Here is a 13,857-nt window from a genome sequence, read left to right on the forward strand (position 1 = left end):
CCTACTGATGAGAACTGTACTATTTTGTGTACAAAAAAAATAAAAAAATAAAAAAAAAATCAAGGTGATTAATGGTTCGGCAGCAAAAGAAATGGGAAATCATGTGCTGGTTCTGCATTGCCCACAGCTTTACAGAATCACAAAATCATTTTAGTTAGAAGGGACCCTTAAAGGCAATCTAGTCCAACTCCCCTACAATAGAAAGGAGCATCTACAGCTTGATCAGATTGCTCAGAGCCCCATGCATCCTAACCTTGGATGTTTCCCAGTATGGGACATTCATTACCTCTTTGGACAACCTGTTCCAGTGCCTTATCATCCTTATCATAAAAAGCTTCTTCCTTGCATTCACTCTAAATCTCCTTCCACTTAATTTAAAGTTTAAAATTTATTTCCCCTTGTCCTGTCACAACAGACCCTGATGAAGAGTCAGTCCCCTTCTTTCTTACAGCCCCCCTTTAGATACCGAAAGCCTGTCAAGGTCTCCCCGGAGCCTTCTCTTCTCCACGCTAAACAGCCCCAGTTCTCCTACAAGGACGGGCTGAGAGGCATTCCACCCTTGGATCGTTTTTGTGGGCCTCCTCTGAATGTGCTCTTACAAGTCCATGCTCTTCCTGTAATGAGGACTCCACATCTGGATGCAGTACTCCAAGTGAGGCCTCACCAGTGCAAAGCAGAGGGGCAGGATCACCTCCCTCACCCTGCTGGCTATGCTTCTTTTGATGCAGCACAGGACACAGCTGGCTTTTTGGGCTGCAAGGGTACATTGCTGGCTCATACCCAGCTTCTGATCCACCAGCAACTCCAAAGTCCTTTATGCTGGGGCTGTGTTCTATCCTTACATCCTCCAGCTTGTACTGATAGTAGGGAGTTGCCTTGTAGCGGGGTGCTTTGATTGGGTTTCTTTTACAGCATACAGATTTGCACATTCATTAAATAAGGTAAGGCCTTAAATTAATCTAACATACAGGTTTAAGATTAATAAATAGCAGAAAAAACAAGATTCTACAAATACCAAGTGACAAAAAAATGCAATATATCAAGCAGCAAAAAGTCAAATATCAGCTAAAAATCTTTGCAGAGGACTCTCTAGACTGCAGAAGATCTATCTTTGGCCTTGAGACTTTAATTCTTATGTAAGAGGAGATCAGGTCAGTACTCAGATATACTCAATTCATTTGGAAATAGCAAGAGAATTTTTATATAGTTTACTAACTTCCATCTGAACAGAAAAAAAACAAGCAAAGAAAACAACATATAATCCCCTTGCCCCAAGCCTCAGGCTGTAGGTGGCATCAAGAGCCCAAGATCTGAACATCCCATTCTACTACTGGCTGCAATAAAGGGCACGCTGCTTGGCCAGTACTACTGCTTTCAACTCATGAGCTACTACATCTTGAAAGAATACCCCCCACATATAAATTTACCGCTGCTCTGACTTGTCTTTGTAGATCATTTTATTTAAAGGCTGGTTATCACTGTCAGATAAGAATAATTCTGTACTGTTGGCAGAGAAAAAAGGCACCTTTCCATTCCCACCCCATTTCTGACCTGTGATTGGACAAATTGTAGTTTTGTCACTTGCTTTATTTTCCAGTGATGATTTCTTCATTTAAAGATATGTCTGAATTGGCTTCTTTTGTAAGAAGTGAGAGGACTCAAAGATCAACATGGACACAAAGAACATCCTCGGCAGACCTCCTCCTGACTGAGCTACTCTACAAGGTCTTTTTCTCTGGTTCCATTAAAAGCATCAATATTCAGACATATAAATATTCTTAAATAGCTTCTGTGTTACCTTCTTCAACATCAAAGGCATAAATTCCTAATCGGAGAGTTGTAGAACATATTTCACACTTGAAGCACTCCCTGTGAAAGAAGTGGCCTTCTGCACTCAGCCGCTCCATAACATATACCCGTTTTTTGCAGAAATAACAAATGTCACTCCCCCCAATAGACTGAGGAAACTCTTTTCGCAGAGATCCCTGTTAAAAGATAAAAACAGAAACACATATGAAGCCTTTACAGGACACCTAGATATAAATTCTCATTGAAGTAAGCAGTTGCTTTAACTGCTTGAAGTTTTATACAGCCCTTTCTCCACACACAATTAAAAAAATGCATCAGTCAGCTTTTTTTTATTACTGATAGGCTGCAAGCCTGTAGGTTTAGAAAGCAAGTCATAAATCAGACATCATGAAAATCGAAAGGATTGAGCTGCGGCTGGACTCACACCCAGCTTCCCCCCTTCAGCTCATGGGTACTTCACGTTTGCTCAAATACAAGGGCAGCATCAGGCCCATGCACCCAATGCCCTGTGCTGTGCGGACTCAGGCACTTGCAATCATAGCTGCAGATAGCAGTGTTTCTCAGATGAGGGTGAAGGCAGACCTTGCCAGCTTTGAACAACAGGCACACATTTGGAGCTACGCAAACCCTGAAGACTAAGTTCATCTCAGTAGTACTGAGGTCATACTCAGCTTGTAGCAGCTCCTACTGCTAAGGAAAATTAGACTTGTGCTTTAAGTTGAAGGAAGAAAAGCCAACAGTTGGACGTGGTGGTTCAAACACCAGTATCAACATCACCCACAAATGCTCTTTCCCTCTCAGCCGCATTTCTGCCTGCACAGACAGCCCAAGCTGGGGCTTGGTTTGTTTAAAAATCAGTTTCATTCCTACCGTGGACATTCAGCATTCTTTAAATTCATTGGATTTTAAAATAAGATTCATGTTAACAACACAGATATTTTGGAACTTTTTGTTGAATTTGGCCAGTTAACTACATTTTTTTCCTAATTGTCACAAACTCTATGTTCTGTATCTACATACAAAGGCACAGAATAATAAATTATAAATAGAACAACGGACATCCCTTCACTTATTAGAGGCAGGCATGAAGAGGTTTCTTTGCTTCACTGTGTTGCTCTTAGTTACAGGTCAGCACACGTGAGCATCCATCCGTGCTCTTCTACAGCTGCTATCATCTCCCCCTCCTCTCCTCACGATGTGAGGGTACCATGCTTGAGATAGAAGAGCTGCAGGCCTGGCAGGGCCCACTCAGGTTCAGACACCAGCATGCAGTCCACACAACTCATCTTTATCTTGCCAGCAGAAGAAGGCCTCAGAACATTTTTTCAATGTTAAGTTTAAGTCACAATTGTTACAGACATGAATCACACTCTTGAGCTTAACAGCTGAGAATCCTAAATAAAATCTGCTGTTAGTAATCTGTTGTGCTGTGCTGGATCGTTTTGGACTATGAACCACACGAAACCTTCCAGATGAATGACCATGCAAATAGAAAAGAATAGAAATACATTTTTAAAAATACAGTGTTAACGGAACAGGTCAGATAGTCACAGTGAAGCAGAAGCAATTAGAGTTCAGTACTGGCTAATAAGTCAGCATCAACACCACAGCACCCCAGACTTAGCTTCCCGATACCTGACATCTCTGAGCACTGGAGACAGGATGTGGAGAACAGGGAGTGGGGAAAGAACCTGTAGTTCTGTCCAAAGACTGGTTCTGAATTCAAACAGGATCGTGTCAGAGTTTAAAAATAGCTTTCTTCAAAATGAAGCATGGTGATTCAGCATTTGCATGTTGAAAATAATTGCATAAACATGTACTGTACCAAAATTTTCTTTAGACGCCACCTTGATTAATAACCATTTTCTATTACTAATTGTACCAATAATTACATTTAATAAAAGCCTCCTGAAGTTTTATTTCATGCAGACAAGTAATAAAAGTACAAGTAGAAGACACTGTGAGCAACGCTTCCAGCATACCCACATTATTAGCGTATACTGCCAACGTGCACTCGATTCCTCAGTAAGCATTAGGCTAGTATCTTTCATAATGCTTAAGATGCACCACAAGTAAGGTGTTAAATCAGGAGGACACTCTGGAAAACACTGCTTTTAAGTAAAGTTGTTGCTTCTTTGTGAGTTTAGTCTTACCAGCTCAAGGGGGGGAATTTGCGACTTGGGTCTGTGATCATTCACATACAGATTGACAAGAACTTCAGCCATAGCTCCAATTGCACGTGAGACCTTTCCTACAGTCATCTAACCAGAAAAGGGGAAAAGATGAAGAATTGAAGGAAGAGCTTTAGTTACTTGAGAATTTAATGAGAAAAAGATGAGAATGACTTGAAAACATGCAGATGAATGAAAGCGATGATAAAGACAGGCTCTGAGAAAAAGCAGAGACAAAGTACAGCAGAGCACAAGCGTGTTCATGCATGAACAGCACAGTCCAGCTGGTGGCCACAGGAGGCTCCCAGGCAGACCACACACTTCTCTCCCTGTGGATGATGGAGAAATAGCTGCTTGAGCAAATGCTGCTCCTGCAGCACAAGGCCTCCTGTTGGGTCAGCACAAGGCACAGGGCAGCTGAGCTGAACGAGGGAAGGATTGTTGTGATAAATTAAATACAAACAAATGGAAAAAAAAACAACACTGCCACTGTGACTTTTTTTTATAATTCAGAAAGGAAGGTGGTGACTAAACTTCACCACCTCACACTGACCTCAAAACTGGTATTTCAGGAAACATTCTACGAAAACCTCCTAGAAGTCTCGCACAAATTCCACTCTGAGCATCGACTGTGTTTATTTCTCACTCTCTCCAATGACTTTTAGATGTGGCAGATGGGTAGGTAGGTACTCTAGTTCTCTCTTCACGAGGAACAGACTGTGAAGACTTCATAGATTGACAGGAAGGTTTGCTACCCAAATTCACATTGCCACTAAGTGATTTTGATTTCACCCATAACCTGTCTGGAAACCCAAAGGCTGCAAGAGCTATTCTGATTTGGCCAGGGATCTGATGCTCTTCTTCTGAAGCCAGGATATTTTTCTTCCTAGAAGATGCCTGATCTTGCACTTTATTTTCCACTCGCTTCTTCACTGAGCCCAGACTTTAACTCTCTCGTTCCTCAGTGAAATTATTTTCTACTGATATCATACCATATCTTGCTAACGGTGGGGTTTAAAAAAATAAATAATTAAAAAAAAAATCAACAAGTTACTCTGAAGAGAAGGAAAACACAATGGTTTTAAATTTCTATTAGGCTTAAAAGCAACTCCACTGCATTCTGGGTGTCTTTTCAAAAATTATGATGAACAAAAATATTCCTGCTAATAAAAAAAAAAAAAAAAAAAATCAAGTGCAGGAACTTGAGAACATGCCCAGCTCCCTACAGTCTCCCTTATCTTTTGAGTGTTGTATCTTAATTTGTCTTAATATCCAGGCAGACATAAAATATGTATGCGAAGACAACAAGGATCATTCAAAAGATCATTCTTTGCCATTTGTTTTTGTTTAGTATAAAAAAATACAACAGCATTATTTAATATCTGCATGATTTTGAGTAATAACAATTTTTGGGGTAAAAAAAAAAAAAAAGCTTTCCAAGTCTGTTGAAACACAGTTTAACTTGAAATAACAAAATGCTGGAGCAACCATTTAAACAATAATGCTATGCTTAAAGCGCAAGTACTTGAATTTCAGGAAGAGCATCCCTCAGCCTAAACTACACCTTGCAATTCATCGGGTGGGTTGATTTCTGTTCTCCACCCTTTGGAGCAATTTGTGCCACCATTAAGAGAGTCAAAACAAGGAAATTACATGTTTATACATACTTTAAAAAGTGTTATTAAAAGAAAACATTTGTGTAATTTAGGTGAAGTTCATATCCCACGTCAAAACAAATGGGATTTCCATCTGATCTAGCAACCAAAAGACTGCTGACCACTCTTGTCTCATAATCAACCACCACCAACACAAAATTGTGGCTGCTGACCAGGAAGGAGAGCAGGACACAAATAGATTTGAGGACTCCCTTTAGTGAGTCTGGTTAACAAGGACACATTACGGGGAAAAGATCACTATTAGTTCTCCTTACCCAATTAGGAAGGTGGGTAAATAAGAGGAGATGAATTTGCAACAGCCTCAGTATTGCACCTTTCAAATGTTATTCAAACATGAAATAAAAACAGCAGGATGGGAATCTATAGGGGCAGCCCTGTGAGCACCTGCCATGAGAAGAAACCCACAGCAAAGGAAAGGTCAGGGAGAGCGAGAGCAGTGCTGCTCTGTAATTCATCAGTGATAACAGTACAACCACCACCTGTGTCTTCTCTAAACCTCACTCAGGTTAGGAACAGGGACTTTGATGACAATGTCTCCCCTTCATAACACTCACTGCAGAAGAAAGGGTCTGACCTCAAATCTGCATACCAGAGGCATACTCCTTTAGAGAATGTCAGCTCTTATACAGCTTAGCTTTCTTCAACAGCACACTAAGTTACCCCAGAAACTTGGATGCTAATGAACACAATAGGTTCTGTATTTCACTTATGCACTTACTACTCTTGAGAACAAATGATGTGCATGATGCTGCATACAATTTTGTAGTGCTGAGGCCACAGTCAATATAACAAAAGGCTATTGCTCAAAACTCAGGCATGTTATTCCTTCTAGAGCTTTAAATAGTTTGTTGTCCTGGAAAAGAATCTTAAGAGTTATCTTACATGGTGAATTCAGGAAACACTTCAAAATCCTCAAAGTGTAGTGACTTACTAGGAGTGCTGACCTCTCAGTGACAGGTTACCAAAGCTTTGTAGCAGGTTGATCAGGCTAGTTGTCAGTGTGAGAAGAGAAGGCTTCCTCCTGTATTTCCCTGTGCTATTATTTACAACACCAGAGCCAACCAACTATTAAACAAGCCTCTTTCATAAAATAAAGGAAATATTGTATGCTCTTGGAAGCAGAAAATGTTTCCCCTTTATTGTTACAAATCCTTAATGATTTTCTTGGACTTATTTACTCTGAGGTGATTTATTTATTTTTTATTGCATCTGCTACATATATTTTACCTCTGAGATAAACAGCATTTGAATAATAAGTTACTCTGTGTAGGAAACACCCAAGCCCTGTTTATAATACTGCTTATAATTAGAGATGTCACTGAAGGGAAGCAGTTGATACAAACTTGGCAGGCAGCAAAGCTTACTGATTGCAGTGTGTTCGTAGTTCCTACGATGTGCTGCCTGGATACACCCACATAAAGCTCACATCAATACAGAGTTCTGAAGGTCAACCCAAATTTTAACAGCAAACAGGAGAAATCAAAGCCCAGTCGGTAACATAATATTGTTAATATTCAACCTAAGAGAAATAACAGCTGGCTAAACCTAGAATGGAGTTTTAATTATTACTGTCAACTTGCACATATTATTACCCAGAAATTGATCCTTAATGAATTCTAATGATTGTATATGTTATGGTCAATGCGTTTAATAGAATCTGGAAGAAGCAGAATGCATCCACTGACTTCCCTTTCAAGTGCTCCTTTCAGGACTAAGGCTTAATAATATGCTTTTGTAATAAGACAGTAAGTCTGCTGAGACACTATTTTCAACAGATATACCACTATAGTTAATACCGTACCAATGAAAATTCAGCAGATGTCAAGGACTGTCCTGCCTTAATACTCACTTGAAATTACAACAACAGTACTATTTAAAGGATGTGGTGGTGCTGATATTCATAGCTCATATCTTATGAAGTGTTAATAAATAACTATTTCAGTATTTTCTGTTCTTCTGCTGGGATCACGTTGATATACAAGAACACATAGGAGTTCCTTCTGTTGGCCTCTCTATCCTGTGACACTTTTTTTACACTGAAGTTCAGATTTAACTAACAGTAACTCTTAGAATTTGTATTGCAGTCTGAGTCCTATAAATCCACCCTTAAAGCAGTATGAACACAGCCAATATCCAACAGATATAGTTTATAAAGCTATCAATCATTCTACTTTAAAGGGCAGTTGTGCAACTGAAATATTATAATTTTTTTTAACGTATGGACAGATAATGCTGCACATTTAGACAGCATTTTATAGCATATAGTACAACTGATGTTTCGAAAAGCGTGCAGACTAAAAATACAGAGGTATCACAGGATTGAATTAACCTCACAGTACACAAACAGGATGGAAAAGAAAATCTGAGCATATCCATATGCACTATCACTAACACACTGTCTTGGGCATAAGTACAAAGGGACATTAAATCCATCCTATCCTCAGGGCAGGATTTGCATTACTCATGTAAAGCTAATGTATGCTGGTACAACCTGCTCTGAAAGGTGCCTGTGCTGCAGATCATAGCATATCTCCCCTGGCACTGTGCTCCCCACCATCAAGGGTTCCCTTACCCCACACCCAAAGCCTGACCCGTCCTTTCACTCTTGATCACGCCTGCAGCAGGCAGAGACACCATCCTCTTACCTGCCTGCAGCCTTGCCCAACACCATGGCTCTTCCACTCCTGTCCATAACCCACGTGTGCTTACTAGCAACCCCAGAAAAAAACAATGTTTTTTATTTATTTAAAATTACTACCTTTCCCACTGAAATATCTAAGTATTGGGGTTCATTTGAATCTGTCTCAGAGGAGAGGAAAGAGGATGTTAGTCTGCTCATTATCAGGCTACTTAAAGTTCTCAGATATGCTGTGCAGTATATTTGGCTGTATGCAATGCATACAGTGTACAAAAGGACCTGAGCCTATCCAACTACATGAAGCAGCATATTAGGCATCAGGATGCTCTGGCATGTGCATTTACTGAAGAACATCCTATCTAACCAAGCAACAATTCTGCAAATAAGATCAATGTGTAGTTACTGTGCTCACAACAAAACAAGCTTTCCTAGCCTCAGTTGTGCTTTGCCCTCCCATTATCTCTGGACAGAGAATTTTCAGTCACAGTAAACTCACACTAACTGAAATCATGTAACAACAAACTACTGGTACGTAATTTAAATACAGCAATAACTAATAAAAGCTTGTGAATGCATTTTAAACAAAATGCTGTTCAATTAAAACATCCAAAACCAATCACTTATGCCAAATGCTTTTTTAGAAGAAAAAATTTTAAATCCCATCAAGAAACCCTCTTGCTGATGAAGAGTTCCCACATGATTAAGACCCTAGTTCTCATCTGCTAAATGCTAGGTCACATTGGTTTTTTACTCTCTTCACATCAATGCAGTACTACTCAAAAACCTATGACAAACAGGTCCTGATATTTTGTAAGGCATTACTTAGCTTAAAACCCACCACATGCTTTATGTCTTAGGTCACAGAAAGGAAGGAGTGAATCTAGGCAAAGCAATGATTTTGAAGCTGAAGGGGATTACAGGATTACAGCAGCTAGGCACCTGCTGGACTTGCAGTGTCCTTGGAGGGCTGTGTATCTTGTATTTTCCAGGGGAATGAGAGAGAAATGGAGCTTTCTGAATGCCCCTCCAGCTAATCCAGGGAATGTACCTTTGCAAACTACATGTCAGCCTAATACCTACCTGCCTGGTTACTGCTCCATCTGTGAGCCTTATTTCAAACAGCAACAACAATATAGCAGGAAAACAAACAAGCAAAACCAAAATACCCCCAAAATAAAATAAAATTAAAAAAAACTAGACCAATTCCACTAAATTAATCTGCTGAACATCCATCAGAGAGTGTCTGCTCTGAGTCATGGCGGTCATTCCCAGTGCTTCCAGAAAAATCATGTTTTCACCCTTAGTCCCACATCAAGACAATACTCCTATGCAATATTCCCATGTAGCACTGCAGTGTTGCAGTGTTCCCAGACTGCCACTACAGAACCAGAGTGAAGGAAGGAGAACCTGAGCCTTTTATTGGCTCTAAAAAGCTGAAACATATCCAACTTTCCTCAATTAAAACACTTATGAAACAGAAGAGTTGGAAGCCAACGTCACCTCATCTTCCTCAGACAAAAGCACATTTTAAAACTAGCATAAGCAGTAACAGCTGAATATCTCTTATTCACGTTACCAAATTGCTTTCATTAAGTCTATGCTGGTTTCCCCTGCATGAAGCTTGCATTGCAAAGAACGGAGTTCTAGCAATTCACATGCAGAAGTGAGTTTTAAAGTATAAATAAGTAAACAAGCAAAACAGTGAAGTCTATTGTATCAACACGTGCTTACACAATCCTAACACACATCCTCTATTTAAAATAACCATTGTCACCCAGATTCTTCCCTGCAGACCCAACTGATAATCTTATAAAGACAAATACCCACCCAGCACAGCTAACTAATCCCCTAACATCCAGATATACTATGTGAAACTATCTCTCCATTAAGCATTTCTGTGGCATTATCTAACAACAGAGCACTGAAATTAAACATCAATACCAAAAATTCAGAATTTAAGCCAGAACTTTCTCAATTATTTGTTCTATTCTTTAGCTTTATAGCCAACCCATTTGTTGACTTTCCTCTTGCAAACATGCAGAATTCACCATGGTGAAGAAAATTCTAACGTGAAATACAAACTATAGAATAGATCCACCGTGCAAAGGCAGCACCTTTCATCCAAGCCATTTCTCAAACAGCCTTACCACAAGTTTGGATTTTACAGGAAAAATCTGTTAATAGAGTACCTGTCTAGAAGGAAGAACAGGGGAAGCTGAACCTACAGATGATGGAGAAGAGGCAGCAGCTGAATCATGAGGTGGAGGGCAAGAGGGAGTTGGGGGCTGAGAATGGGATAAGCCTTTAGTAGGCAGCTTATTCTGTGTAGAGCAGAAACAGAGGAGAGTTATCCAAGAGAGTGACATTAGCACAGGTTAAGAGAATAACTTCACAGTCATGCACAAGAAAAAAAGATTACTACAATTTTGGACCATTCTCTAATTCTGCATAGTGAGGAGCCATTGAAATCGTCGTGACCAAAACTTCATCTCAGATGGTATTATTACACTCAGCTTTCTTATAAAAATAATTGCAATGGGCAATAAGTTAAGAAAGCATTAAAAAAAAAAAAATGCCAAATTTCACTGACTGAGAGCTACTGCTCACCAATTCATTAGAAACAGTGAGATAATAGTGTATACTTGTAAACAAAACGAATAAACCATGCCAAGACATTTCTCTTATGCTATGGTACTCTGACCACCTTTATGATTATAATTGTGTTTTACCTCAATTAAATTATGCAATAATATTTAAACTGAAGTTTTTACTAAATTTAATGGAGTCTAAATGACTTATCTGATCTACTCAAGATGAATGAAAGGTTAAAAGCAAAATCATGGCTTTTTTTTTTTTTTTTTTTTTTTTTTTACCCAAGAATTCTAAGATCACTCTTCTAACTCAGCAATTCTTCAGGTACAAAACCTAATATTCACCTTTGGAAAATCCATGTATCCAAACAGTGAGGCAAGATGTGCTGCTTTCTCTTTAATGTTCTTTTTATGGAATTCTCTATTTGCTATGGTCTGAGCTCTTTTCTGCAGTAAGAGTCAGGAAAGGAAAGCCAGGGAAAGAAAGAGAAAGATTTCAGTTAACAACACAGATATCATCAGAATACAGCAAGTATGCAGAAAGTATTTTAATTCTCTTAATGTAACCTAAGCTGAACAGATAAAAAGCAAGCATATCCAGGGAAAATGCAGCACGCAGATTAATATATGTGGTTAAGAGAAAGGAAAAGTAATTGCTTATCACCTGTTTCATTTTTTCATCCAGGTGCTGAAGACGTTCAAGCACTCCAGAAAGTACAAATGCAGCAGAACAAGCAGATGCAAGATTTTCAGATGTTTCTGACAGACTGCGCTGGATATCTGGTTTTTCTAGAGCCTTTGGTCTCCTGGCCATATGATCAGAACCATTTAAAGACTGTTTGGTTTCCCTCACCTCGTGTTCAGGTCTAGCTACCACCTGAAACTGGGAAACACTTGAAGTGAAAAAAAAAAATCTCCCTTCTGCACTACCATGCAGCACACTTGGTTTTTAAAGATGCTTACAAAAGCACAGCACAGTCATGCACAGAATTAGAAATGAAATGCTCTCCTGGGTCTCACAGCAATCTCTCTCCACTATTTATTGCACATCTACTGCTCATGCCCATGCACAGAAACACATCAGTGCTACTTATGAAAGTGCTGGCATCCTCCCCTAAGTTTATCCCAGCTTCTACACCAATAACCCCACACAGCATCAGTGGAGAACATCACAATGTGTCTCCTTCTAGTTTTGCTTTTGTTTTATTCAAGATTTTTTTTAGCACTGCATCTGCCTGAAACCAGGGAATGAACGTGTGAAAACACCAGCAGTCGACTTTGGTGTAATGTTAGATCTAACGTGACATGACACAAGATGTAACATTCTTCAGATTTGAAGCATTTTCTGAGGAGCTCAGAATGGGTCTCTGATTTTTAAACTTCATATGAAAGAGCTTTTCAAGTAATTGAAGTCAGTCAGTTCAGCTTTGTCAAATTCAGTCTTAATAACTACTTTCCAGTTGGTCTTTTCATGATAGTTTTCTACTTCATTCCATTTGTCCAATTGAAAGAAATTATACAAACTTTCCAAACTTCTCAGAATCAAAATTAAAAAACACTAATCTCAATCAGTGTGGTGTGCTCCCAGTGTTACAGAACAGCACATCTGCCTTAAAAATAATCAATTCACAACTTGTTAATGAATGTGCATTTTTTTTTCAAGCTGCCATGAAGAATTCCAATGCAATTCAGATCCCACTTTGCTGCAGACTACTCTTGGAAGATCACTACAGAATATTTACTAACATTGAAAATTCTAACATAAAGTGAATTAAACTAAGTATACTAAAAAATTTCACTCCATGTATATGATGCTGCAAAAGAGCTTCTAGCAGTATTTCTCACAAGTTCTACTTAAAGAAGTAGAAAATCTGGTCATTAAAATCAGATTTTCAATGCTTAAGCCTTTATCTTAGATATACTGCCAGTTTTCTCAGAGTGGAAACTGCACAAAGCATTATGTACATACACAGAATTTTTTCAGCTACTGTTGTTCTTTTCTTGCATGCTAAATGCAGATATGCAACGATAGTTACACAGAGTGAAGTCCAGGTGTGATTATACATAAATCAACACTACAGGTTGTCCAAGTTCTTTCCATGCAGATACTACTTCTTTCCAAAAGTTTTCTCATCTGGTCAAGCAGGTCTAAAAAAGCACTGAACTTTACAGTAGTTTTCATAAATCTTAGCTAAGTATATATATGAATGAGTCCTCATCAGAAAGAGGAACAGTACGCTTGTCAAATGTTAACCCACGTGAGTTCCTACCTGCCTTTTTGGTTGAGACAGAAGACTTGTATCTTTAGGTTGAGCAAAGCGAGGATTAACAGGAGAGTCAGAAGAGAGCTGTGCTGGTCTATCTATTTGCTCCTTGTATAGTTTTTTTTTTTTAATTATAAAGACAGAGTGGGAAAAAAAAAAAGGAAGATAGTAAATAGGATTCCAAGATATTGAGAATAAGAAATAAAAGCTGTTTTTAAACAGATACCACTACAGAGCTTCATCAGCATGTTTTGCAAATTTTCGTCCACAACTCATTTTACTAACCTTTAACCTATTAAGCCTCAGTGTCTTTCTTGTAGTGAGGGGCCCAAAACTGGACACAGTACTGAAGGTGCAGCCTCACCAGAGCTGAGTACAGAGGGATGATCACCTCCCTGCTCCTGCTGGCAACACTATTTCTGATAAAAGCCATGATGCCATTGGCCTTCTTGGCCACCTGGGCACACTGCTGGCTCATGTTCAGCCAAGTGTCCATCAATACTCCCAGGTCCATTTCCTCTACACAGTCTTCCAGCCACTCTGCCCTAAGTCTATAATGTTAACCTTGGGTAAATGTATCAAGGCTTCCTTGAACATGAACAAGCAAAGTTCTGTACAGGTTTCACAAATTCCAAGGCACTGACATAGCTGGGAAGAATGCAGACAGCAGTGGTTGACTATCAAAGTCACTTGACAACTATGAAGACT

At 39.2% G+C, this 13,857-nt stretch overlaps 1 protein-coding gene across 1 annotated transcript in view; it reads right to left on the reverse strand.

The window, feature by feature from the left end:
• MICAL2 (microtubule associated monooxygenase, calponin and LIM domain containing 2) overlaps positions 1–13,857 on the reverse strand; it is a gene marked incomplete at both ends in the record, with an annotated part of 95,550 nt that overhangs the window by 45,581 nt on the left and 36,112 nt on the right. The window contains 7 exons of the mRNA XM_079537885.1: positions 1,799–1,985; positions 3,445–3,525; positions 3,963–4,070; positions 10,484–10,615; positions 11,231–11,332; positions 11,550–11,768; positions 13,156–13,257. Coding sequence (XP_079394011.1) covers positions 1,799–1,985; positions 3,445–3,525; positions 3,963–4,070; positions 10,484–10,615; positions 11,231–11,332; positions 11,550–11,768; positions 13,156–13,257 — 931 coding nt within the window. The remainder of the gene's footprint in view (positions 1–1,798; positions 1,986–3,444; positions 3,526–3,962; positions 4,071–10,483; positions 10,616–11,230; positions 11,333–11,549; positions 11,769–13,155; positions 13,258–13,857) is intronic.

Source organism: Tetrao urogallus, assembly GCF_951394365.1.
Source record: "Tetrao urogallus genome assembly, chromosome: 6".
In the NCBI taxonomy this organism is placed as follows: Eukaryota; Metazoa; Chordata; class Aves; order Galliformes; family Phasianidae; genus Tetrao; species Tetrao urogallus.